General features: G+C 45.2%; 1 protein-coding gene across 1 annotated transcript; it reads right to left on the reverse strand.

The window, feature by feature from the left end:
- Nucleotides 1–1,273: 1,273 nt before the first annotated feature.
- Nucleotides 1,274–27,951, reverse strand: LOC147455556 (putative serine/threonine-protein kinase PBL7). Its single transcript, XM_086514312.1, has 5 exons — nucleotides 27,311–27,951; nucleotides 26,805–26,995; nucleotides 26,418–26,607; nucleotides 25,939–26,330; nucleotides 1,274–2,174 (listed from the first exon to the last, which is right to left on the reverse strand). Exons 1-5 carry the CDS (start codon nucleotides 27,396–27,398, stop codon nucleotides 1,575–1,577), a joined length of 1,461 nt encoding a protein of 486 aa, XP_086370438.1. The 5' UTR covers nucleotides 27,399–27,951; the 3' UTR covers nucleotides 1,274–1,574.

Here is a 27,951-nt window from a genome sequence, read left to right on the forward strand (position 1 = left end):
GTTGTGTCCTGCAAGGCCAACATAGAGTGCTCTCTACCATGGTAATGGTACTACTATACATATTCATCATTTCAAGGACCACGCATGAAAAAAAAAGCTTTTCTGGATGATGGGCTCTTTTCTCTTTTAATGATTATTAATATCCCTCAACACCACCATTCTGTCCATCTCCTTTTCTTCGTTGTAGTTGGTGGGAGACGTGGTGGGAGTTGTCATGCACATGGGGGGCATCTTTCTTGTACTATTTTTGGCAGTCCTCTTGCACCTACTTCTTTGCAAGTATAGGGGCCATATTTTTCCTTTTTTGCACTTCTTAAATGCTGAGGAAATGTATTAAGAGTTGAACTCCCATTTACAACTTGCTACGATGCCTCCACACAATTTTCTTGTACCTTGTGCTTCCTACACTTGCCTTCACTCTCTCAAAGACAACGAGTCTCTGATACCATGAATAGAAACAAGAGAGAAGAGGGCTCCAGCTCTTGCAAGTACACACACAAAGAGAAGCTTCTTCTTCTCCTCTACTAGAATCAAGAGACGAGGGCTACAAGGCATAGGTGACATAACAAGAAAATAGACCATGTACAAGTGGTCATAGTGAGTAGCCGCTAGTGGATGAGTGGCATATAAGTATGCCATGTAGTTATATATAACAAATGACTAGTGTATGTGTGAGCACATATGCAGTCTTGCAATAGACTGCCGAAGCACAACATAATTCTCCTGATGCTTAGGATGGAGCAAGACAAGAGGAAGTCAACTTCCTCATGGCACACTTACACATACATGCCCAAGATGCTTATTATGCAAAGCATGTGAGGGCTCAACCAACAAATACAATTTATTCGTAATGTACGGATTGTTTGGCCCTATGTCAAAGACCAAGATGAAAGTCGTTTAACACAAGCATAGTTATCCAATAAAGTAGTACCTAGCTTGCTTGTATACAATTACACGTAATGAATACATGACTATGAAATAAAGAGACCCATTGATAAGCTAAAAACCAACAGAAAAAAAGGTTTCAAATTTTCACATGAAAAGGTCGGTCGAGGAAACAAAAAAATATTGAATTTATCTCTTCTTCTTCTATAAGGCATATTCTAGAAATCCAAAAATTGCAATATCAACATACACAGCTCATTTGGGCCCAAGAAAAGCACAGGGAAAAGCAAATTGACGACAACCCCCACGACTTCGGTCCCCATAGGCCAAGTGTGTGATTTAAAAATTGCAAGATCAATATGCACAACTCATTTGGGCCCAAGAAAAGTACGGGGAAAAGCAAATTGACGATAACCGCCAAGACTTCGCTCCGCGTTTGCCAAGTGTGTGAATACAAGTATATCATCCATCCATATTACAACTATGTCATTTACATATAAAGTCGTTTCTCCAAAGCCTTGACCCACTCATATAGCCCATAACAATTCCCATCAGCTGGAAAAAATGGCAGACTACAGATGCTCTTTATCTTATACTAATGTAAAATAGTAGAAAGGCATCCATTCTCTAGTGTGCCACCTCCAAGAACTCAAAAGCAGTAGATAGCAAGCCAACTGTCGATGCTCGACTCAATCATGAAGTGAGGAAGAAGCTCTATGTACTCGTCGCGGTGTTCTTCCACCCGATCCAGGACTAGCTCTTGGATTGTTACTTGGACTGGCCCTTTGATTGCTACTTGGGCTAGCTCTCTGATTGCTCCCTGGACTAGCCCTTTGATTACTATCACTCCTTTCCAATTCATCCAAGTAATGCCTCCTTCCCGACCCTCCATCGTCGGACGCTCCATTCGAACCTCTTGCCCACCCATCCCTCAAATGAGTATCTGGCGAGTCCTGCCTTCGAGGTGATTTCAGACTGCTTTGCCTTGATGTCCTTGGCACCCCATGATCTTCTGAGCCTCTTCTCTCCTTCTCCTTCTTCTCTCGCCCAGGGGAAGGCCCGAATCTGTTGCTGTGGACGAGATGAATAGAAGGATCATAGGTTTGAGATGCTAGGTACGTCAATGCAGTCACCACATCACCAATCAAGGGCCTAGTCGATGCCTGCTCTTGAAGGCACATGGCCGCCACCGCAAGCGCTTGGTATAGACCTCGCATAGGATACTGACCCTGAAGCAATGGGTCTGCCATGTATGGAAACTTCCTTCGATCCTTGAAAAGAGGACGAGCCTGCACTCGATAAACAAGCTTAGGTGATTAATAAATATGGATAACTTTTGATGAGTGCCAGAAAAAAGAAAAATATCAGGAAAACTCCATAGAGGGCAGCAACACCCATAAAGAACTAACAGCACAAGTCTGTAAAACAACAATTAGCACATAAAATGCACCAACCTGTATGCGACCGACTTCATCTGTAAAAAGAGAAAAATGATGTACAACAACTAGCTCTTAACCGCACAAACCTCTAAAACAACAATTAGCACATGACTGCACCAGACTGTATGCGACCGAATTCATCGGTAAAGGTCAATTAATAATGTATGCTACTGAATTGGAATGAGCGACCGCAATGCATCATCTGGCCGTCTTTGTAAACAGAAACATATAGTGCCTAGTCTGATCTTAGGGTAAAATCATTATTAAGAGTCTAGATACTAGGAGAAAAACTCTCTGGGCTATAAGGTTAAAACAGGTTGTAAACCTCTTTAGTACTTTTCACATTGCGTACAGGGGAGTTTTGTTGAGGATTATGTTCACCTTCCAAATGCTTTTCCTCTTGCTTACAAGCTTCTCATGTACCCGCACTTTGCCCGTCTTAGGCCTGTTTTGACCATTTTATTATTTTTAAGATGTGGCTTTTCTTTTTGGTCATGGATCCAACTCATGGTATTTGACACATAGATTTGCCCAACCTTGCCTGGCATATATGTGGCATAGGGGGCTCTCTATCCTTTGTTTTGTATTATTTGCAAAGTTTTCCAAATGGAGTTATTGGTCTTGCTAACCTTAACCATCTCTCTCTCTCTCTCTCTCTCTCTCTCTCTCTCTCTCTCTCTCTCTCTCTCTCTCTGCAAGGCCTTTGACACAGTCCCACGCGAGAGACTCTTCCAGCGCCTTCACAGCATTGGGGTACCGACAGAGATGATTTGGGCCATATATGCTCTCTACGAGAGGGTGACGGGTCGAGTTCGTTGCCCAGGCGGTTTTTCAGAGACCATTGCTAGCACCATTGGTGTTAAGCAAGGATGCCCACTCTCCCCGACACTCTTTGGGCTCTACATCGACGAGATCTCCGACTACATACTGCGAGCAGGAGGAGAGGGGAGCGACTTGGCAGGTACTCCGGTCCACATCATGTTATATGCTGATGATATTGTGTTGATTTCAGAGTCACCCGAGGGCTTGCAACGCCATCTTGAGGCCTTGGACGAATTCAGCACACACAGGGGGTTAACTGTGAACCTTGGCAAAACCAAGGTTATGATCTTTCACACATCCAGTGCAGTGAGGAGCGCTGCCACCTTCACAGCAGCAGGAGGACAGGTTGATGTAGTCACCTCCTATGTCTACCTTGGCATCACATTCACCAGCCTACCAGGACCCTTCACTATGAGGCAGGCTGCTGCTGACAGGCTCACCCGAGGATATGCAGCTCTGGCCATGCTAGAGCGGAGATGCCACCAGGCACACTTTCAGGAGCCCCGCACGAAGGGGTGGCTTTTCGACACCTTAGTCACCCCGGCCTTGATGTACTCGGCGGCAGTATGGGCACCAGGATTGACAGCTGACCAGTGGACACAGCTTGAGAGGCCACAGGTATGTATGATCTCACGCTTGCTCCGCAGCAAGAAGACAGTGCCACATGACATTATTAGAGCCGAGCTCGCCACACCACCTATGGTTGTAGAGGCACTATTCCAGACAGTCTGCTTCATCCAGAGGATGAGAGAGCTACCTCCTGACAGACTTACTCGTAGAGCATTTGAGGCAGCTATACAGCTATCAGAGAGTGGGCATGAGAGAGCATGGTACTCACAGGTCAGAGCATGGTTTGAGGGACACGGTCTTGACATGGAGAGCCTACCACCATTCCAGTACGACCCCCACTCACCATATGTTCACCTCTCTCGCAGTGAGAGGAACTTGGTATTGAGACAGGATCTGTGGCAGCTATACACTAGGAGAGTCTGGGAGTCACCTGGCTTGGGGACGAGGATGTCAGATTACAGAGACCAGTTTCTCACCATATTGTCTGGGGGGTTCATACAGAGACCACGCTACATGGACACATATATGCCACATAGCTCACGGGTGGCGATTGGTCAGCTGAGAGTGGCTTCACACAGGTTAGAGATTGAGATCGGGAGACATACTGGTGTTCCCAGGGAGGAGCGAGTCTGCAGAGCCTGCACAGAGGAGGTGGAGAGTGAGGAGCACTTTGTATGTAGATGCAGAGCATACACTGAGATCAGAGGCAGGTATGAGGCCCTATTCAGAGGACAGCCCACTCTCCGAGAGATCATGGACTCTCGAGATCAGAGACAGCTCGGACGTTTCTTACTAGAGATACAGAGCCATCGGGACACACTACTACAGCCACACACAGCTACACAGACAGAGGGGAGACAGTCGCAGCTCACAGACTTCTTTCAGAGGATTGCCGCCCCTCCCTCACCAGACACTCAGAGGGGAGTGACACTCCCACAGGCGGAGGTGAGCCGAGCTAGACGACGACCACGAGTCACAGGCTACAGGGGCGCAAGCTCCCACCACCGACAGATCGAGGAGATCCGAGCCCGGGAGCGCCGTGCCACTGAGGAGCGAGTGGCTCAGATGAGGGCCGACCCGACAGCTTTCATCCGGGTAGCCTTGGCACCAGACCCGCCCATGTACCACATCTTACATCCCCCCATTAGTACAGGATGGAGCTAGATAGCTTGATGCATTCTCATGATTGTACTACCTTGAGCATATAGACATGCATATACCCCTAGAGATAGAGCTCCATCCCTCCTCAGATACTCCACTACCTACATTCAGTTCAGTTTTGTATCAGTTTTGTTTCATTTGTCTTTCCGATAGACGGATGACATACACACCATGTACATTTGATTTGTCTCATAGGCCGATTTCGGCCTGACATAGACGTTAAAAATCTTTCTTTCTTTCTCTCTCTCTCTCTCTCTCTCTCTCTCTCTCTCTCTCTCTCTCTCTCTCTCTCTCTCTCTCTCTCTCTCTCTCTCTCTCTCTCTATCTATCTATCTATCTATGATCTCACGGCTCATTAGAGCCAAGGTCTGTACCACGTGCTATTGTTCGAGCAGAGCTGGCTGCCCCCCCACTAGTGGTTGAGGCGCTCACCAGATCGGTCTCCTTCATACAACGCATGTGGGAACTTCCCAGAGACAGATATGCCCGCCTTGTCCTCTCGACAGTTAGCCATGCAGGGAGATACATCATGCTGGTATGGGGAGATGACATCATGGTTTCAGGCGCATGGGTTCAACATAGACAGATTGCCTCCCTTCCAGTACTCATTGGATGCACCCTCTCTGACTCTTACACAAGCCGAGATCACCAGGCTCATCCGCCAGGACTTGACTCAGCTAGACACCAGGAGGACATGGATACAGCCAGCACAGGAGCTGGGCACGAAGATGGCTTTCTACAGAAAGCATCTCCTCCAGCTTACGGTTGATGGTTTTGTGACGAGGCCCAGATACATGGACACCCACTTGTCTCATGGGATACGATGTGCTATCGGCCAGATACGTACATCTTCACACCAGCTGCGGATCGAGACTGGATACAGCGGAGTACCAGCAGAGGCTAGGACATGCCCCCTGTGTGACATCGAGCCTGAGACAGAGTTGCACTACACATGCCACTGCCCCGTCTACCACGAGATATGAGGCCGCTTCCATTGCTTGTTCAAAGAGGGCTTTGGACCATTCTCCAGAGTCATGCAGTACGAGGATCAGAGATGCTTGGGTTTGTTTTTGCTCGAGCTACGCAGACACAGAGAGAGCCTGATGAGAGGAGAGGCTAGCCAGTCCCAGAGACAGATCACAGATTTCTTTAGAGCTGCCACTGGACACCCGGAGAAGTACTACCACAACAGAGCTCGTCGTCCCACACCAGAGGCACACTGATCGACCGAGCCACTGAGCTGGGAAGATCTAGACGCCCACGACTGCGGAGGACTACACAGCATCGGCGGAGGCTGCATCAGAGGATTCGGATCACTTTGGCTCGACATGCACGACGCCCAGTCAGACTACTGACCATGGAGGAGATTGATGAGATCCGCCAGCGACCGGATGCTGGATCTCTTGTGATCTAGCTATCCCAACTAGCTGCTTAGTTCACACCTAGTAGTTTAGGATTCCACCCTATTGTGACATTTGTCATTTCATTTTTGTCATTGTTGTCATCTTGTTACTTTGACTCTGACTTCGTATCAGATCCACCACATTGTAACTTTCTGGTCTCATAGGTCACTTTGGCCTTTTGAAGACGTTAATATAACATTTCATTTCATTTCAACATTTCTCTCTTAATGGAATTGAAATGTTGAAGATCCAGGTTTTACACTTCGACAAATCTTTACTTCTTTCCTTGCATTAATGATTGCTTTTAGCTTGAATGATGGTTCTTGTCACAAAAATACGGAAGCGTAAACTGACGTTTAATTGCACTTCAAATACTCAAGAGAATTAGAGGGAGCGAGAAAACTTGACACTTCATTGGGGACCAGAAGATGGGCTGGTCCCCCCCCATAAAGAGAATATCTTTATTACTAAGGGAGAATCTTTACAAGCACAGGAACGGGGCATACGCCCGTCCTCTATTCTTTCTTTTGTTCTGTTCTGACTACTGACTGAGAAAGTGTTTCCACTTTCTTACTGCTTAGGGGATTTCCCCTCTTCTGCGAGACTGGTTGGAAGCTCTCGAAAAGAGAGTCTATCTTCCGAAACAGCTCATCGGAAGCTCTCACAGAGGAGAGTCCATCTTCCGTTATGTGTTGCCTTCATGCTCATTCATTCATGCATCGAACACAAAAGAGAAACAAGCAAAATGCACACGCACATGCTTGCTGTAATTTTCTGCACATAACCTGAAATTCTTACCTGTGCACACCCCTACGCCGAAACAGAGGTCTTCTTCGCGATGGAATCGCGCCAAACTTGATGTAGACTTAGGATAAGGAGAGAGAAGAGAATTTCTATGGCTGATCTGCTGAAAACAGCCCTAATCGAGGTGATTAGGGGCTGAAAACAGAGAATTACAGCAGCCGCACTCTGCTAAGAGAGCGTCTACGGCAGCTTCTCGCGATGAAACTTCACCAGAAGGTGTCTATGACTGTGAGATCCCTTGTTCTTGACAATGGGAGCACAAGGCTACCACATATGTCGCAGGGGGCTGCTCTCAAGCTTCAATGGAGGGCTCCACCGCGTAGAGCACGCTCACATTAGGGGGGGTAGGTGCACTGCCAGCCCTGAAAATGGGGGAGGGGGGGCTCCTAAATAGCCATCAGGGAGAGGGGACGCTAGGAAGAGAGAGAGGGTGAGAGTGAGAGTGAGAGAGAGTTAGTTTGCATTGGTAAGTGTGCCACTTGGCACACTTACTTTAAAAACTTAAAAACCATTCAACTTTTGACTTTAAAAACTTCTAGCTCATTAATTAAAAAAATGTGCAACTAACTAACAACTGCTACCAATGATTCTTTTATGAGAACACCAAAGGTCTGCCGGCGCAATGCCGCACGGGCACTGCACCGCCTTTACCTGTTCACACTTGTCCAGCCGCCCGCCCGGGCACGGACCGTTAAATTTAATTTCACGAAACTTACCCTAAGGCTTTATTAGCTTTATTAGCCTTAGGGTCACTGTTCTAAGGACCCCATCTCATTCATGTGCTTGTACTGACGCGCGTATTTTTCTGAGCCTAAAATCTGAGGCTACTGCTTACCCCTTTCTGAAGACCCGATTTCCCAATCACTAGGGCTTCAGGGTAATTTTTGCTAAGGTCCCTCTGAGGTGTTCCAGCCCGCATTTAGGCTCACCTGAGGCCTTAGAACTGCTAGGTCTATTCTGGTGTGCACACAACTAATTAGATAATTTTTTTCTCGTAAATAAATTAATTATTTACAAAGTCTGACTTAGTTACAGTTCTTTTTATTTCCCTCTACAGAGGTAATGAGAGAGAGAGAGGTAGAGATGTGAAGAGGGGGGAGAGAGAGAGAGAGAGAGAGAGAACAACACCCGATGGAGTCCCAACCAACCCTCTCAAGGACCCCCCAAACCGTTGCCGATATATTTGTTTTAAATCGCGTAAATAGAATGCACACATGCAATACCTCAAGAGCAGACTCTACTGACTCGAATGGGGAATGTCGCCGCGGTAACTCCTCAAGACGAGGCACCTCCGGGGTAAACATGATTTATTAATAAATTGGACCAAGAGGTCAGTTTATGGGTGAAACTGTAGCGCATCTACCCACTCGGGATTCCAACCAGCACGGGGAATGGCTCGTTGGATTCCTCTAACCTAAAAACTACATACACGTCATGGCAGATGCCCACCGTGGTGTAATAACATCTATTAAAACGCTTGTACAAACCATTTATGCAAGAGGGTTCCAAAGCTAGAAAACCTAATCTAATGGACTCATCCGAACATGCAGGTCCTGCGAACAAGCTCACAAAATTGCCCGTACTAATCCTCCTAGAATTCTAAACACTCCTATCTTGGAAGCAAAGCAAAATTGGCTCTGGAAGTCAATGAAGCATGTCCACATGGCACATAGAGCCATGTGCACATGACTCTCTCTCTCTCTCTCTCTCTCTCTCTCTCTCTCTCTCTCTCATTCATTCTCATGTGCCACAGTCTCTTTCCTCCCTCCTTCCGTTGCACACATTGACATGGTATCAAAGCATCAAGCCCATATGTGCTAGATCTGCATCACCGAAGGCGCTTATTAGCCGTCGCGGGAAGTTCCACCTCTCCATCAGTTAAGTTGCAGCTTGTTGCGGTTTTTGCAGATTTGCGGTCACTTTCCCACTAATTGTGCACCTCCTGCCAACGTTTCCCTTCTTCCTCGCCTGCGCCTCGTCCTGTTGCCCATATTCTCCTATGTTGGCTTGCGTTTGCCATTTTCCAGCAGGAGGGACTGCTTTTTTTTTCAAATCTCAAGGTGGACAACCTTGCGCTTTTTGTTCTTTGTTCCGCGCTTTCCCTTAGGTCTCTTTCCTCTTGCCAGAACTCACCATCCTAGGCTTTGGTGCTGCAATTCCCTTACTGCTGGTACTAGACATTGGCCTCTTCAAGTTTTGTGATTTATTTTTGATGATTTTCAGCCTCTACCTGCTTGCCATCCAATGCCTTCAACACTGAGTGGAATGTTGACAGTAGTTTAAAAGCAAGAGAGGGATGTTGCTCAGACCAGATCTCTGGTGGGTGTGGACAGTTGGAGGATTGGGCCCTCTAAACGATCCGCCTCCCAACGGATACAGTGTACTCAAAGAAAGAGATGGGCTCCCCATCAGTTGGCACAGATGGCCACTGCCACTCACCAGGATCCTATACTAACTCTGCTAGGGGACAGCCATCCAAAAAAGATAACCTCCAAAGCCCTACCTCCTCTGTTGGGAAAGCCAGGTCAACACAAGAACGCTTCCCCAAAGATCCCACTACCCAAATAGGTTGCCAACAAGCATCCAGACGCTGATCTTGGCTTACTTCATTACCGATTGGACTAGAGATTTGGCAAAGAGAGGGAGGTATGCTCCTCTCTTGGTAGCAGTATGTCCAAAATGAAGGCCTTCAACATGACCAAATAACTGTAAGCGGATCTCCTATGGATCCAACAAAAGGTTGTCCTTGTCTGACCCTTCAAAAGTGGTTGATGCTACCCAGTATCAAAAACTGATTGTTTCTCTTAGTTGATCGCTCAACACCCAATTTGACCTCAGTTTTTTTATCGAACATCTCGGTTCATTTATACACAAGTCTACGAACTCTCATTGGTACAAAGCTCTTCAAACTTTGTTGTATTTACAACAATAGCAATCGTTAGATATATGTATGCAACTGGGCGTATCAAGCATGGAGTCATTCCAATTGCGGTGGAGATCCGGACACAAGACAGTGGATTGTATACCTAGAAGACTCTAGGATAAGCCTAGATTCACCCTTAAAGGAAAGTGCAAGGTATAGACCCACAAGACAATATAACCATCAGCTCCATCATGCATGGTAGTGAGTAAATACCACGACCTCCCCCACTAACGTCATCGATGCCCAATAGTGGGTGTAGAACTAGATAGTAACATATGCTCCCAAACACAACACACACAAAACGCACGCACGCATGAGCATACATCACACAAAGTTCAGTTTTCTATCATGACTACAGAGATCAAGGGCAGACTCGACCATAATGAACACTACAAGCAGCAATACATGTGAGTCAATTTAGAAGGTTACTTTTAAAAATGGTTTCCCACAGCAGACAGCCAGAGTTTTATAGCTATTATGAAGAATCCGGTATTTCATACCAAGACAAAGCATTTAGAAATAAAGTACCCACTATGTTCAAGAGAAGACCCTAGAGGAAACATTCAGCTTGTGTACTATTCTACATCTAATAACCCTGCTAACATCTTCATCAAACTTCTTTTGCACTACTTACCACAAGACACTATCCCTTCACTCCAGCTCACTTGAATTGGTTCCCATCTAGGAGGCACGAGCTGAGAAGAGGTGGAGTTTCATATCTTGTATAGTGGTGACTCGTATTTCACAGGAGCAAACTAGGAATGGGCTGTTGTAGCTTTGCTCGGCTGTATGAGAGGTGGGCATATCTTTGTCAGTCTGTCAAGCCATACATATGCCCACCTAATAGGCTGGCAAGAGAAAAGACACAAGTCCCAAGCATTTATTGGATCCGAATCTCTAATTCTGCGAGTTTTTTCCATGTGTCGGATTTTTTTTGAAGGTGGCATAAATGTGCCACGATGTGGCAAATTTTTAGCCGATGTGGCACTTTTTGAGGGAGCCCCCCTATTTTGCAAGGTCGTGGGGTTGTAGGTGTGAGCCGGACAATGATAGGGACACTTGTGCCCCCCTCTTGTATCAACATGCTGTAACAGCAAATATCGCCATAGTAAATTTTGCAATCAATCAATCAATTAGCTATACATTTACACCAGAGACTGATTTCGTTTTATACAGAGGAGATCTGGGACCGTCTATTGGAAGGCACAAATGGTACAGGCCTCTCAATGGAGGAGTGCACCACTCTACTGATTGAGACACTGCATGGGGCTGCATCAGTTGGCATACCCACACACTCAGCCGGGCAAGAGACGACATTCTGGGAGCATGCCCCAGAATAGTTGGTAAGTGCACAGAGATAAGAGCCCAGCTTCAGAGGGATCTTCTTTTAGGAGTCATCACTTACAGACAGTCTCGGATTGCTTTCCGACGCCTTGTGCGACGGAAGAAGCGAGCTTACCTAGCTCAGATGGAGCGAGACTTATATCAAATGTTCTTGAGTAGGGACTCATGGCGACTCTTCCATGAGCACTCCCCTCCCCCAGTGATTACTTCACCTGATGTATGGGGCCAATATGCGACATCATTATATACGGTTCCTGGACAGGAACCCCTTCCAGACCCTACCAAGCCTTGCCCAGCTACGAGCACTTTCTTTACATCTGAGATGGTACAAAGGGCCATCGACAGGATGAGGACCGGGAAGGCATATGATCATGACGGTCTAGTAGCGGAGCACTTTATACATGCGAGGGATATGCTGATGGAGGTTCTCGCAATGTTGTTCAATCATGCCATGTGTGAGGGATTACCTGAGACTTGGAGGTTGTCTAATATTGTGCCCATCTTCAAGGCTGGTGACCCTATAGAGCCTAGGAACTACCGCACTATTATGGTTGGACACACATTGGCACGGTTGTATGCATCTATTCTGGAGCAACACTTGAGTAATTGGGCAGAAGGGGAGGGTGTATGAGCAAAGGGTCAGGCCGGCTTCAGGAGGGGTTTCTCCACTCTTGATCATATTCTGACCCTCAAGGCCATCATTGAGGAGGGCAGAGCACATGGGAGACGGATCTATTGTAGCTTTGTGGATTTTCGCAAAGCATTTGACATGGTACCAAGAGCTTGATTGATGCGTAGACTACAGGAGATGGGGGTGCCCATAGAGGTGATTTGGGGGATTATGGCTTTGTACAGATCAGTGATGGGACATGTACGCACTCCGGAAGGGGTATCTGATTTAGTTCACTCTACTATTGGAGTGAAACAGGGCTGCCCATTGTCTCCGACTCTATTTGGTATGTATGTTGATGAGGTGTCTGATTACATTGACAGAGAGGGTGATAGGGGTGCCCAACTGGCAGGGACGTGGATCCCATTGTTGATATAGTGATGATATCTCACTCACCAGAAGGTATGCAACGACATTTGGATGCACTACGCAATTTTGCAAAGGATAGTGGATTGTGTGTAAACCTAGGTAAAACCAAGGTTATGGTGTTTAACACCACACCGCAATGGGTCAAGAGATCAGTACCTACTTTCAAATATGGTCAGGAGATTGTGGAGTATACATACGCATACACTTACCTAGGGGTAGTCTTTATTGGGCCGAGATTTTCTTTGAGAAGAGCAGCAGAGACTAGACTAACTAGAGCTGGTGCGGCTCTAGGAGGAATGGAGAGAAAGTGTTTGCAGGTTCAGTTCCAGGAACCTAGGACAATATTATGGCTCTTTGATACTTTGGTTGCTTCTACTATGTTATATGGGGTGCAGGTTTGGGGACCTTCTATAGGCCAGGATGGTTGGAGGCGTATAGAGAAGCCCCTAGTATCTATGATCTCTCGGCTGATTAGAGCCAAGGCTTCCATACCGCATGATATCATTCCAGCGGAATTAGCTACCCCCCATATGGAGATTGAGGCGCTTACCAGATCAGTCTCCTTTGTACACACTCTGTGGGATACTACCAAAGACAGATATGCCAGGGTGGCTCTAGAGTCCTCCAGACAATTAGCTCTTAATGGGGATACATCATGCTGGTATGCACAAATGGCATCATGGTTTCAGACACATGGTTTCACCATGGACAGGTTGCCTCCTTTTCAATACTCTCTACAGGCACCCTTGAGGTCTCTGACACAGGTAGAGATTAATAGACTCATTTGTCACGATCTGATCCAGCTGGACACGAGGAGGACATGGATAGAGCCGATAAAGGAGTTGGGCACAAAGATGGCTTTCTATAGAGAGCATCTTCTCCACCTCGCGGGGGATGGGTTTGTGATTCGACCTAGCTATATGGACACGCATCTTTCTCATGGTTTGCGTTGTGCCATTGGCCAGATACGCACGTCCTCACATCAGCTCGAGATTGAGACTGGCAGATTCAAAGGGACACCAGGAGATAACAGGATATGCCGCTTATGCCATCTAGAGCCAGAGACAGAGGTACATTACATATGTCATTGCACAGTGTACTATGAGATACGAGGCCGCTTTCATTGTCTATTCAGAGAAGGTTTAGAGCCTCTATCTAGGGTCATGAGTTATGAGGATCAGAGATGTCTTGGGCTATATCTACTCGAGTTACACATGCATAGAGAAACTTTACTGAGGAGAGCTGAAGAGAGACAACCCCAGAGACAGATCACAGATTTCTTTAATCTAAATAATGTACACCCAAAAGAACAGACAGAGGAGCAACCAACGGTGGAGAGATCTGCCTGCACTACTGGCATTCTCATAGATCGAGCATTGGAGCTAGGGAGATCTAGACGACCCTGATGGAGAAGAGGAGCTACACAATCCCGAAGGAGGCTACAGCAAAGGATTCGAGCCATACTTTTTCGTCGACCAAAGCGCAGATGAAGATGGATCTCTACTTCCCTCCCATATTGTCTACACATTGTACTGCTTAGTTCACACATTTCACGCCTTTCACCTTTCACGCCTATCAGTTTAGTTTAGGATTCTGCAGTATTTATATTTTGTTATCCTAGTTTAATTTATTTTTTGACAATCTGACTTCGTATCAGAGACACCGCATTGTAACTTTCTGGTCTCATAGGTCACTTTGGCCTTTTGAAGACGTTAATATAACATTTCATTTCATCTCTCTCTCTCTCTCTCTCTCTCTCTCTCTCTCTCTCTCTCTCTCTCTCTCTCTCTCTCTCTCTCTCTCTCTCTCTCTCTCTCTCTATGTAAGATGCAGCGGATGTGAATGTTGAACTTTGCTCAAGATGAGTGCTCCGAACTGTGCTCAAGGGTTCCTTTTACTTACGGAAGGGAGAGCCTTCCGTTCCTTTAGTGAGAAAGTGCAAATGATCACAAACAAAGTGAATGACAATGTGAATGAAGGTGCTAAGATTGAGAGAGAGAGAAAGAAGAATATGACACTAGAAAAGTTGTCAAACCCTCCTCCGAAGGCCCCACTCTCCATGGCGAGAGCAGTCTACTATTGATTGCACAAATCTCTATAATGCAATGCACTTGCAGACGATGAGACGGGCTGAAACCGCTAAGGGCTGAAATCTGCAAATCTTGTATCTACTGAATCCTCACTCTATGTCGGTGACGACAACGATGCGACGACGACGCGCTGAAAACCTAGGTGCTGAAAGGCTGAATCTGCAAACGTTGGCTGATCTGACCATGCGACGAGGATCTGTTGCGGGAAGGTGAGATTTGCGAGGTTTGGGGCTTGATCTACGATGTCTAGATGCTGAAAACTGAAAACGCTGATGCAGAGAAGGTTATGACGCCGAAATCTGCAAAAACGCTAGGCTGAAATGCTGGTCCAAAAACGCTAGGCTAAATGCTGTCCTGTTGCAAAAACGCTAGGGAATCTACTGTGTATCTGCTACCACCGGGCTGATCTCCAAATGCAAAATGTTGGGGCTGATCTTGATGAAAAACGCTAGCTATGTTGCTACAAAAAACGCTAGGGCCATCTCCTGCAAAAACACTAGGTGGTCTTGTTGGGGTCTTGCTGAGAAGGTGTCTGTCAAACGTTGGATTTCTCATGCCTCTTCTGCCAAATAATGCTAGTGCTATGTTTTCTTATATACTGACTTACTCAATTTGCCCTACCCAGTTTCCCAACAAAGTCACTTATTAATAAGTGAAAAATGGCTAAAATAGGAAAAATAGGTTTTTTGCACTGTAAAAATGCTCCTAATGGGTTCTGATGGTAATCAGATGATCATGATGTGTGCAACCAGAGGATATGCATCTACTCTAAGTGCCTGGACATGCACGGTCTGCGAAACAGACTCACAAAAGTGCCAGAACACTTCCTAAGCTACGCTAACTGAATTGAACTGAACCCTAGTCATGAAGTAGCTTGTCCACGTACACATAGGGTTAGATGTGCACGTGACATCTGTGACAATGATAACAACGACCTCCTTAGAATAAATGCTTTGTTCCTCCGACGTGATGTACCCTACTAAACTTCCTCGTCCTACCTTTTCATCTGGAGTGAGCTTAGGTTTAGCACTTGTGTTTGCTTTACCCTTAGGTTCATTTTGAGTGTTCTTTTCTGAGAGACTAGAGGAAGATTGGTTAGAAGAGTTACCGTTCTTACCATTCTTACCGTTCTGAGGATTCTGAGAGGTACTTTGAGAAGTCTTGTTCTCCTTAGGCTTTACCTTGTTGTGCTTCATCTCCTGTGCAAGAGCAATCGCTACCGCCTTGTTGAGATCTACAAGGTTGAGGACTTCGACATCAAACCTGATATAGTCATCTAGCCCGAAAATGAAAGCTTGCAATTTGCGTGATTGGGTGCCGAGCTGCAAAACACGGTTAGAAAAAAACATAACTGGCAAACCATTTTGCTTGAGACTGCGCTAGGTATTGAGGAGGTAAAAACCACGCCTTGAGCTTGTCTTGGAAGTCGGCCCAATTGAAGGAAATGGATGCGTCTTCTTCGGCTTCCTCTAGGTGCGCGGTCAAATGTATCTCTTGCCAAGCGTGGTATCAATTAATGGCATCACCGGCAAGGTACATGGCTGCTGTCAAAACCTTGCTATTCCCTTGTCTTCTTACTTGTCGCAAAATAAGCATTAAATTGATGCAACCAAGAATGAATAACACTAGCATCCATCTTACCGTCATACTTACTAAATGTGATCTTCTCTGTGACGGGTTTGTTGGAGTCTGAATCTCTGCTTGAGCTACTTGATGAACTACCAACATCTTTGATCGGCTCGGGTTTCGAGGTAAGTAACTGTAGGACCAACTCTTGCATGCGTTGGTCTCTCTGCGCCTCACGCTCTAACTCCAAGGCCACACCTCTGTCTTCGCGCTCGCGATCCAATTCTGCCTTTCTTTCCTTGGCTGCCAAGCGCACGAGCTCGCGCTCACGCTCTAAGGCTGTCGTTCTTTCTTCGACCACCAAGCACGATCACGCTCCAAGGCTACCGTTCTTTCTTCAACCACCAAGTGCGCTTGCTCACGCTCACGCTCCAAGGCTGCCATTCTTTCTTCAGCCACCAAGTGCGCTTGCTCACGCTCACGCTCCAAGGCTGCCGTTCTTTCTTCGCGCTCGCGGTTCAAAGCGGCGCGTTGCGCTTCTTGTCGTAGCATCATGTCTATCGTCGTCTTGACCTGTCACGTGACACATCCCAACCCTATGTGTCCGTGGACAAGCTACACCACACGAGGGTTCAGTCAGTTCAGTCAAGTCTAGATTAGCAGTGATCTGGCACTTTTGTGAGTCTATTCGTAGACCGTGCATGCCCAGTCACTTAGCATAGATGCATATCTTCCGGTTGCACACAGCATGATCATCGGAATTCCCATCAGAATCCATCAGCATCAGTTAGGGGAATTTTCCAGTGCATTTAGCCTATTTTCCTATTTATTGGTATTTTCACTTATTATTTTTAAGTGACTTTCCAACAAAAGTAGGTAGGGCAATTTTGCTAAGTTAATATATAAGCAAACCCAAGTTAGCACTTTCTAGCAGAAGAGGCAGCAGGAGCACCTTGCTCAATAGGCAACTTCTCAGCAAGACCAACCCCTACGACTACTCTAGCGTTTTCTCCACAGAAGACCTAGCGTTTTTGCATCAGATCAGCCTTGGCGATTTGTGCACAGCAGATCAGCCCCGGCGTCATCACGACACAGCAGATCAGCCTAGCGTTTTTGCATTTGCAGAACCCCGGCGACAGAAGGACCAATTTCAGCCCCTGGCGTTTTTGGATTTCAGCAGCAAATTAAGACCGGCATCATTCACCTAAAGTGTAGCAGATTCAGCCCGTAAAGACCATCAGTTTTCAGCCCTAAGAAACCTCATTTTTCAGCCAAGAAAACGCAGCCAAAACGGTCATTTTCAGCCACCGAAACAGTCCCGAAAGTCGGCGATTAGAAGATCTCAGATTTCAGCCATCGTCGTCCCCGTCGTCGTCATCGGCATAGACCAAGTTGCATAGTCCATTGCATACGCATTGTACACCTTTGTGCAATCAAAGAATAGACCACTCTCGCCGACGAGAGTGGGGCCTTCGGAGGAGGGTTTTACAACCTCTCGGGTGTCGTATCTCTTCTCTCTCCTTCTCTTAGTCTCATTCACTTGCACGCACAATATCCACCCACTTTGTTCGTGATCACAACACTCTACAAGACGGAAGGCTCTCTCCTTCCCTAAGAACTAAAAGGAACCTTGAGCAATAAAGATCACTAATCTTGAGAAAATACAACATTCATTCCGCTGCACCTAACATGACCAAAGCCTCCATAGGATTTGGTGCAAACTGTGGCGTAGATGGGGAAGGGGGAGGGTCAGGAAAAACCTCTTGGTGGGGAAAATTCTTCTTCGCCACCTCCATGCTCATCACCTTCATGCGAAGTATCCATTCCGCTTCGGGGTGATGACCATACACTGCAGTCTTGGGTTCTCAAGTTCACGAGGAACTTGGGTTCTTGTGGTTCTTGGGTTCTTGGGTTCTTGAGGGACTTGAGTTCTTGAGGTTCTTGAGGTCTTGAGGTTCTTCTTTAGCTTGCAATCGTTACATGATTTAATTTAACAATAATTTAACAGTTTTTACCAGGGCTAAGTTTCAGGTGAAACTGTCACACATCTATTGATCCGAGAATCCGATTGACACAGGGAATGGCTCGTCAAATTCCTCTAGCCTAAAACTACATGAGTGTAGCATCTGTCAAAATGCTTGTACAAACCATTTATGCAAGAGGGTTCCAAACTGGAAAACCTAATCTAATGGACTCATCCGAACATGCAGTCCTGCGAACACGCTCACAAAATTGTCGGTACTAATCCTCCTAGGATTCCAGACACTCCTATCTAGAAAGAAGGGGAAAACTGGCTCTGGAAGTCGATGAAGCATGTCCACATGGCACGCAGAGCCATGTGCACGTGACATCAGACCTTGGGCAACTATAAATATGAGAGGCATGGCTCTCATCCAAGAACCCCTATCTCCGAAGATACTATCCTATGTTGATCAATTCATGAGCGTCTCAGAGGATAGATTCATAGAGAAACCCCTCTATAGAGGGCTTCTTTACCACATGGCTCAAGGGTAGAGATTGGGCAACTCACGGTCTAATCGCATCACGTTGAAATTGAGTCTTGCATAGCATCAAAGCAGCTCGGATCGCTAGAACAAGGAGGATATGCAAACTCTGTAGGAAGGAGGTGGAGGGAGAGGAGCGAGGAAAGGTGGAGAGTGAGGAGTAGGGAAAGATGGCATAGTAACAGGGAACGAGCGGAACGGCCCCCAAACGTATCGAAACGACGTTCCAACGGATCAATGCGCCAAAACGGTACCGGGAACAAAAAAATGTTACAAAACCAGAACGACGGCTAGGATGGGCGGAAAGGGTTCAGAACGGACGAGCAGCCGTTTTTTAATTTTAAACAGGGGTGACTCTTTACGAGAGAGAGAAAGAGAGAGAGGTGGTTGTTTGGGGGAGGTTTCAAACCTCTCAAGACTCACACAAAGGGAGGGGAGGGGGAGTTCTTTTTTCTTTAAAAGCTCCACCCTCACTTGACACTTAAGTCTCACCCTCAAGGATCTCTTCAATCTTTGCACTTCCTAGATGATGTTATTTGTGATGCGCTTAGTATGTTATGAGGTATCTCATTACAACTTACATCCGCAACCACTAACGTGAACAATAGACATGTCGAAACATGCCTAAACATGATTCTAATTGTGCAACTAGATGTTAGAAGCTTGGCTTATAGTTGTTTACTAACTTATAGGCTGTTTTGAGGCTGATTTCAGCGTTTTTTAGTGGACCGTTCTAGAATTGCCATTCAGGTCTCCCTCTCCCCGTTCCGGTTTTCCGGAGCCCCCCGTTCCCGTTCCAAGAAATTTTGAAAGATGGAAAGTGAGGAGCATTATGTAGTTATAAAGCCTACACTACATCAAGGACAAATATCCCATCCTATTCAAAGAGCCGAGATCTCTTCACTTTTAGAGGTAGTGGATCAACCTGTGTTGGGGAGGTTTATTCTGGACATCTCGGACAAAGAGAGCTCTCCTCACACACCTAACCCGCACTCGAAATGATGTCATACACAAATCGCCACATTCTTCTAGAGATTCGCTCCACCTCCAACGACCACACATCAAGGAGTCACTCTACAACTAGCAGATAAAAGCCAACAGGGGGGGAGAGAGAGAGAGAGAGAGAGAGAGAGAGAGAGAGAGAGAGAGAGAGAGAGAGAGAGAGTGCCCCATCTCAAATGACAAAGATAAGAAGACAACTCCTTCTAGAGACTGCAGAGTGATTGGCACAGCTCATATCAAATCTAGGCATATTTCTCAAGAAGTTGTTTACACCCCCTTCATTGATGTGGACCATACTACACCCCCAGATTAGTAGTGGATGCAGCTAGAGAGCATAGATCTCACGTAGGTGAGGCTCTGATGGGTTGAGGAACGTAGCCGCACAATGATTGTGAAAAATACGTTGACCTGATGCGATTCTTAACCTACAAAATACAAGTCTAATGAAGAGGGCTTTAGTCGAGGTGAAATCTCATGTGGACACACAAGGTTTTCCGCAACAGAATCCCTTGAAATCAAAGGCGATGCAAAGATGCATCAAACTGAAAGAATTTTTGCCATGAAATTTCTCATTGAAGCCTCTTGGAGTGTGTTGTAGAATATCCAAGCGGTCCTCAATCTTCTTGCTTTGGTAGCATGAAGGAATGAAGAGATGCATTGGTTTGGGGAGCCTCTCCAATGCTTTTATTTTGGAGGTTTGGTCTTGCATTTGAAATCCGCGGGATACAATCTTTGCTACGATTTGTTGCATCACATTATGGATGTAATGTGTAGCAGAAGTGATTGACGGTGAATGCTCAGTGCGTACTCAAGGTTTGACTTCATGAGATAGATGTGCACTAGACTAGAGAGAGAGAAGAGAGAATGATACTGTGAGTGAAGGTTTTGTGAGTGAAGTGAGAGAGTGAGAGAGAGAGAGAGAGAGAAGAAGAAGAAGAAGATTTAACACTCGATGGGGTCCCAAAGCCCCCCTCTCTATGGTTGGAGAGGTATTTGCTTTAGATTGCACAAATGCTAATACAATGGTCCTAGATGTTGAGATGCTAATGGGATCCTGAGGTGAATGCTTGGATTTGCGAGGTTGAAGGCTGAATATTGAGAACGCTAGAGGAGATGATTGGGATCTACAATGGATCCAATGAGGATATGGCTGAGATCTGCTATCGATCACTAATCTAGAAAGCTAAACATTGCGACTAATCTGGATGCAAAAGCGCTAGACTATTAAGGGTGATTTGTTGTCGCTTGATGTGCTTTAGGGCTAATGGCTGAAATCGCGAAGAGGGTAAAACGCTAGATGGCTGGCGTACGACAGGTCCTACTCATGCGAGGTATTGGGGTATTGACTTAAGCTTCCATGTCTGACCCCTGGTGGCTCTTATATATCGCCTAAAGGCTGGGTTAAGCAGTTCCATATGTCAAGCCCCACAACTTTATGAAATAATGCAAGTCACTTATTAATAAGGAGCCTTCAATAACATATGCTTCCTATGCAATGGACTACCTAGGCCAGGTGTTAGTGCTAGACTATGGAAACACTCCCCAATGCCTACACATAGCAGATACTGGTTGTGCTTGTGTGCAATAAGAGGGTATGCGACCATAGTCACCAGTTGAAATGGAAACGGCAGAAGCGGAAACAAAGAAACCGATGTTTCGGAGTTTCGTCCGAGGCAGAAACGATGAAGAAACGGCTTCTTTTTTAATAAAAATTATAAACAATATATTTCAAAAAACAAGTAGCCTAGGAGAGGCTACATATGTATTCCTAACCGAAACACAACAAAACATGATTGAGAAGTTTCAAAAAACTTAAGGCTTCAAAAAAAGAAACGGTAAACTTACAATCTACAACCCTACAAGGTACAACTTAATAGACTATTTTCAAATACTACAAAGTGTCAAACCACGGTACAACTTACAAGATACATCATATATATCACAAGTCAAAACTGTCCATACGCTTTAGGAGCCTTTCTTTTCGTGTGCGCAAACACTTGTTGTTCGCTCCTAAAGCTTTGTCCATGAAACAGCTCGCAAAAACAACTTGGAAAAAATCGTGTTTTTCCCCCAGATTTACTCTTTTTTTTTTTAAGTTTCAAAATGGAGTTTCTTCCGATCCGAAACGGTGAGGAAACAGCATTTACGTTTCGGGCCCCGGGAACGCCGTTTCTTGTCACTATGTTAATAATGCAACTACTCTAAAGTGCCTGGACATACACATCTTGTGTACAGACTCACAAGGGTGCCAAAAGTAGGAGTTAGCTTGTCCACATGCACGTAGAGTTCGATGTGCACATGACAATGGATTATGTTTGTCCATGTGGAAGGCTTGATGGCTCACAGCTTTTTCTGTAGCAGACTTGGACACTCCAAGTCGAGAGTAAACTAAAAGAACTCAAAAAAATTGAGAGAGACGACATAGCACGACGTAGTTCCGCACCCAAAGAGACTGGCGTCCCTTTCAAGCCCTAGGCCTTCCAAAAGCAGTTCATATGAAAAGCTTCAAGTATAAAAGCATCTAGGCCCCAAAAGCTAGCGCTAGGGCTGTCAGTGCGATTTGTGAAAATCCGTACAAGTGCCACATCAAGAATGCAATTCGCGGAGGTCCGTGCGATCAGCCACATCAGCAACACGATTTGCGGGTCCGTACAACTACCACATCGTCAACCCTTTATGCCCTTCTGTTTAGCCTTTAGTCCCTTTGGGCCCCATCTGACAAGACCCCATAAGTTAGCACAACTTATAAAATTGAAGGTCCTTCCATTTTTGGCTTCTCGACTTGGTTCAACAAGTTGGAACAACTTCTGCATCTTTCGGTAGGGCTTTGACTCCTCTGTGTCCGAAGTATGTCCTTTAGGTCATGCCACATCATCACTTTGTCACATACCCCCCTCTTGAAAGAAATGTAATCGCCCTTGATTATGCCTACAAAACCAACATAAGCCAGAAACTAGTTCAATAGACACTGACTCTAAGTACCGACGCACTAGACAACACATATTCCTTACTTGCATGAAGACGACAGTCACTGAACATTCACATGATATTCACATCACTATCCCCATCGAGATCTTAGATGAGAATCATGATCATCGTAACGTATTTAGCAATCACATCCAAATCTCATCGATCTCTAGCGGATGTCGAGATTGACTAAATCTTGTTACTATCATATCCGCATCACCCCTCAAGTGAACAAGACCCAAATGTTGCAGTCTTTTCGTCTTTCAAACATGCACTCAAACACAAAACACATGAGAGACCACATATATCAAGATCATTTAAGGAAATCCTGTCAAAGTACTTCTTTTCACAAAGTCATACAATAAAATATTGTCGGCCCATCAGTACCACTGAAGTCTCAAAAGAAATCAGTGACTTTATTCCATTCGTGTAATTTGTGAGAAAGGAGCAAAGTAACTCCCCTCTTATGCAGCCCGCACCGCACCAGATTTAACCCGCTGATCATCGCTAACTCTTGGAATAGTCGAAGCTGGACCAAAAGCCTCAAGGTAAAGCTCTAAAATCCGAGTATTATTTGCTAGGTTCCCCTCCTCCATTAATTCCACATCCAACGTCGGATAGTTCTTAAACTTGACTAAATACCACTATACAAGCTTACCTTCTGCTTTCCTTTCCTTGTGAGCCAATATCTGTTCTAGAACAAGAATTTCCTCTATCTCTTCCACTTCGGGTTGCTCCTCTGGCTCCCTATCCACTAGCACCTCACCTTTGAAAGGTCTCAATAAACTCACATGAAATGCATTGTGAATCTTCTAAGTATCACTTAACTTTAGTCTCAAGGATACATCATGTATCTTTTCCTCAATCTGGAGAGAACCATAGTATCGCATACTCAACTTTGGAAAAATCGCTCCTTACCCTTTTGTTTCCATAGGCGTGCCCATAGAAGCACCCAATCATCTTCCTTCAGCTGCAACTCGCATCGAAGCTTGTCTGTTGTCTTCTTATACCTTGCTTGAGACTTCTAAAGAGCCGCACGCACCTTTACAAACGCAATCTCCAGATCCTGAACATACTAATTTGCTTCAAAAATCTTATCCTTGGTGCATAGAATAGGTGGAACCTTCTTAGCACCCTCGATGATCTCAATGGCGCCTTCCCCATAGACGTATGCACTGTGTTGTTGTGGACAGACTCCACCAAGGGCAAATACTTCTCGCTGAACCTTTTGATCAAAGATGTAAGACTTCAACAAGTCTAGAACCACTTAATTCGCTATCTCCCAACTGTCCATCTATCTCTGGGTAGAAAGAGAATGAGAAACCGAGTACCAATGTTCTCCCAGATCGCCCTCCATAACAAACTTAAACGGGGATCTCTATCTAAAACTATAGACTGCGGTATGCCATGTAGTCAAAATATCTGTGAGACAAACAGTTTAGCCAAATGATCTGGCTTAATCATCTTCTTGATCGGAATAAAATGAGCCTGCTTTCTAAATTTGTCGATGACTATCCATATGCCATCATGTGCATTCCGAGTCTTGGGAAGATCAAAAATGAAATCCATTGCTATACTTTCCCAAGGTCGGCTAGATATAGGTAAAGGTTGCAAAAGACTTGGTGTCTTTAGCCAGCGACCACTTCCTGACTCTGTAGGCAATCAAAGATGTTTGCAAAATCTAGATTTGTGGCATATTGATCTACCATATCCTCAGTGGTGATGAGCTGCTGAAATAGCCAAGACCAAAGGCTTACGAGACAATGCATCCGCCACCACATTCTTTCGTCCCTGAACATGCACAATCTGAAAGTGAAATTGTAACAAAATATTTGCCCACATCTGCTTGTCCGAAAGCCGTTTCTGAGACAAGAATAACGTAAACTTTGATGATCGGTGAACACTGTAAAATCGGCTCCGAGTAGAAAGTCTCGCCGCTAAGTAAGAGTAGGGATAACTGCCAGAAGCTCCTTCTCATAAATCTGTGCAACCCTTTCTGATCTGGAAAACATTCGGCTCTCATTAGCTACAACACAACCCTTTTGCATTAAGACCGCTCCCAGACTGCAAACCACAAGGATCGTAGTATACTTCAAATGGCTTTTGCAAGTCTAGCAGAACCAACATTAGGCCAGTTGTCAACTTCTTCTTGAGAGTCTTGAAGGCTGCAATCTCATATGGTCCCTAAGTGAAAGGAACCCCTTTCTATGTCAAAGCATGTAGAGAAGAAGCAATCTCAGCAAATTTTCAAATGAAGCGCCGATAATAAGAGCACAACCCCAAAAAGCTTTGAACCTCATGAACATTCATCAAATCTAGCCAATCTTTAATGGTCTCAACCATCGTCGGGTCCATTTTGACACCCTCTGCAAAGACGATGTGTTTGGCGGCTGCCTGGTATGGAGAGGATATGAGCTCGCAAGTGCACACTTAATCGTCATCCAACACCTCTTCCACTATACCTTTGACATCCTAAAATAAAGATTCCTTCTCACTATGGACATGATGCTTGGATAAGATCAATTTGTAATGAACTTGACTATGACTTTAATACTTAGACACCCTTGTGAGGCGCAACACCAAAGGCTTGGCACATTTATATATTGTACATGATTCTTGTGTTCACCATTTAGTTAGATATACATTCTTTAAACAAAGTTTTAAGTTTCTCACCATTAGTCTCCTTCAACACGCTCTTTATTCAAAAAGTTAAGAAACTCAAATGGGGACTTGGATCTTGCGCTAAGCCATCTATGGACTAGCTTCTTGAGCCTTACGGTATGGAGGACAAAATGAATGGGCTGCATCGAGGTTTTCCTTTTAGCTTTCCTTGATTTTGATTTGGTAAAGTTTTAACGATAACCAAAATACCAGGATATTTCTTTCTTGTTGATGGATGCCTCTACTTCATTTACTTTGAGTTTTACCGATGCTTCATAGTACCTAAAGCATGGCCGATTGTGGTTACATTTGCATTTGCCCAAACACCAAGCCAAAATTTTGCTTCTTTGGTGTCTGACATTTTGCTTTACAGCTGGCATTTTGACGAGGCTTATCAATCAGCCTTGGAAAACTTATTGCCACCTAGGATTGGGTATTGTGTAGTATCGCCAATGAGTTGGTTTTAAAAATCTCACTGTCAGACACTTGCAACTTCTATGCGTCTTCAGGTAACTCCAAGTACGAACTTGTACGATGTGGCATGAGGAAAACAAAGAGCAAGATATTTGATAGGATAGACTGCTAGGTAGGAGACATTCAAACAATTCAAACCATTGGTTCACCTTTCATTTAGGAGTTCCCTCTCAGTAGAAGTAGCCAGGTGTTGAAATAGTTGGCTGGCTTAGCATTGATTACTCTCTGCTATGTCATTCCACAAAGAAGTAAAGAGACAAAAAATTAGAGTTCAAAAGCCATACCCACGCCACTAAATTGTGCTCTCCAGTAACCCGGGCATTGTCAATCGCTTTTCTACCAGTGATCAACTCCAGCAATACCACTCCAAAACTGTACACATCTGACTTCAAAGTTAGTTGGCCAGTCATCGCATATTCTGGAGCACAATAGCCATAGGTACCCATCACACGAGTAGAAACATGAGTCTTGTCACCCACAGGCCCCAGTTTGGCAAGACCAAAGTCAGAGAGCTTAGGGTCATAGTCTTCATTCAGAAGTATGTTTGAAGATTTAAAATCTCGGTAAATAACAGGAGGATTTGCTTTGTCATGCAAATATTCCAGACCCCTGGCGGCACCAGCAGCAATCTTCATTCGTAAATTCCATCCAAGTGGTTCCTTGTCAGGAGCAAGGTCTGCACATGGTAAGAAAGTGTTAGGATACAAAAGGTTGTGTCTTTGAAAATAGTTGTTTCATTTTTTTGAGAACATTAAAGACCTACCATGCAAATGATCCTCCAAGGATCCTAGAGGCATATATTCATAAACAAGAAGCCGTTGATCACCATCCGCACAATACCCAATCAAGTTCACAAGATTGGGGTGATGGAGCAAACTAAGCATCAAAACTTCAACAAGAAACTCCCTGTTTCCTTGCAAGCCATTTCGATCAAGCTGCTTCACAGCTACTATCTGTAATTGAAACCAACAAAGATTGTACTTATGTTATTTAATCTGCTTTCAGTGCCATGGAGAGTGGGGATTGAACCTGCCACCTTGTGGTTCTCATTCACACACCAAAACCAACTAGCCCACCCCATTCTGGGCACGGATACTTAGGTTACATAAAGCAAAGATACTAGTAACAAAATACCCCATAACATGCATACCTGGTTTGTGCTTTCGAGACGTCCTTTGTAAACCCGGCCAAAACCTCCTTCACCTATAAGGCACTCTGCTCTGAAGTTTCTTGTTGCTGCTGCAAGCTCCTTAAATGTGAAAGTTTGAGCGGCAATATGACGAGTGCCACTAGGATCCTTTTCTTTCTTATTGTCGAATGAATCTTTCGACTTGAATTTTCCTGAAACACCAAAGAAAATCCACCATTGATATTTAGACAGCATCAAAAACAGAATGCCTTGCTGCATAGCACATGCCAAATGGCAATAAATAGTAACACATATTGACATGCGTAAAGGATCAAGGCACATTACTGCATGGATTCTGCCTGAGACAATAGCTAGACGCTAGTATCTTCATGCCTTCTCGTTAAGTTTAAACTACACTGATGCTTGCTAAAATGAATGCAGGAAAATACAAAGGCACAAGAAAGCTAGCTATGTCAGAACAGCAAATCAATGAATCCAGCACAAAATAAGCCAGATCTAGGTTTTACCATTGGGAGCTTTGACTCTAATGCTGTCAGTCTTCTCCAAATCCTCATCAAGTGCTTGAGGGCTGGAGCAAGAAAAGCAGCAGCCCATTTCGGAAACTTTGTTGTATTGTGAGACTCTGGTTCGCACAATGCTACCACAGCATTCTCAACCTAGCCTTCAGTCATCATGAGGATCTCAGCCGGCCTATTTGCTACCCCAACTTGCATGAACAGTCAAGCTCTTCAGGTATGAACTCACATTTCTGTTTTGTAAGGCGGAACTTTAGATCTACTCTGCCAAAATAACAATGGCTTAAATGTAGATCACATAGTCAGATGCACAAGCTCCCGCTGTGCCGCTGGTATCTACAACAGAGTGGTGCCATAGCACATTTTCGGGGTTGAGGCAAGCGTCAAAGCTCTCTGCGGGTCTGCATTGTGCTCGAGTAAGGGTGAACGGGACCTTGACGTGTACTGGCAAGAGGGAAGCGAGGATAATACCGATTGTCGCAATGCTGCTCCGGCACTAGGAGTCGCTGTTGCATTAGAGCTCGTAAGGCGCATACGAGAGTCGCCATTGACACTCGTAGAAGTGAGAGTGAGAACTCGCTGTAGTGGGCACCATAGCCGAAGAGCTCCACCAAGCTCGGGGAAGACAGGCC

The sequence above is a fragment of the Adiantum capillus-veneris genome, chromosome 6 (genome assembly GCF_014529385.1).
Source record: "Adiantum capillus-veneris isolate H3 chromosome 6, ASM1452938v2, whole genome shotgun sequence".
Lineage (NCBI taxonomy): Eukaryota > Viridiplantae > Streptophyta > Polypodiopsida > Polypodiales > Pteridaceae > Adiantum > Adiantum capillus-veneris.

What these genes read in the sequence shown, in the direction of transcription:
- LOC147455556 (XM_086514312.1), bottom strand. Translation starts at nt 27,398, where the DNA reads ATGGGCTGCTGCTTTTCTTGCTCCAGCCCTCAAGCACTTGATGAGGAT. An exon ending in TAGAGTCAAAGCTCCCAATG is followed by an intron (nt 26,996 to 27,310) that starts GTAAAACCTAGA and finishes TTGGTGTTTCAG; the next exon opens with GAAAATTCAAGTCGAAAGAT. An exon ending in AGCACAATTTAGTGGCGTGG is followed by an intron (nt 2,175 to 25,938) that starts GTATGGCTTTTG and finishes TATCGAGTGCAG; the next exon opens with GCTCGTCCTCTTTTCAAGGA.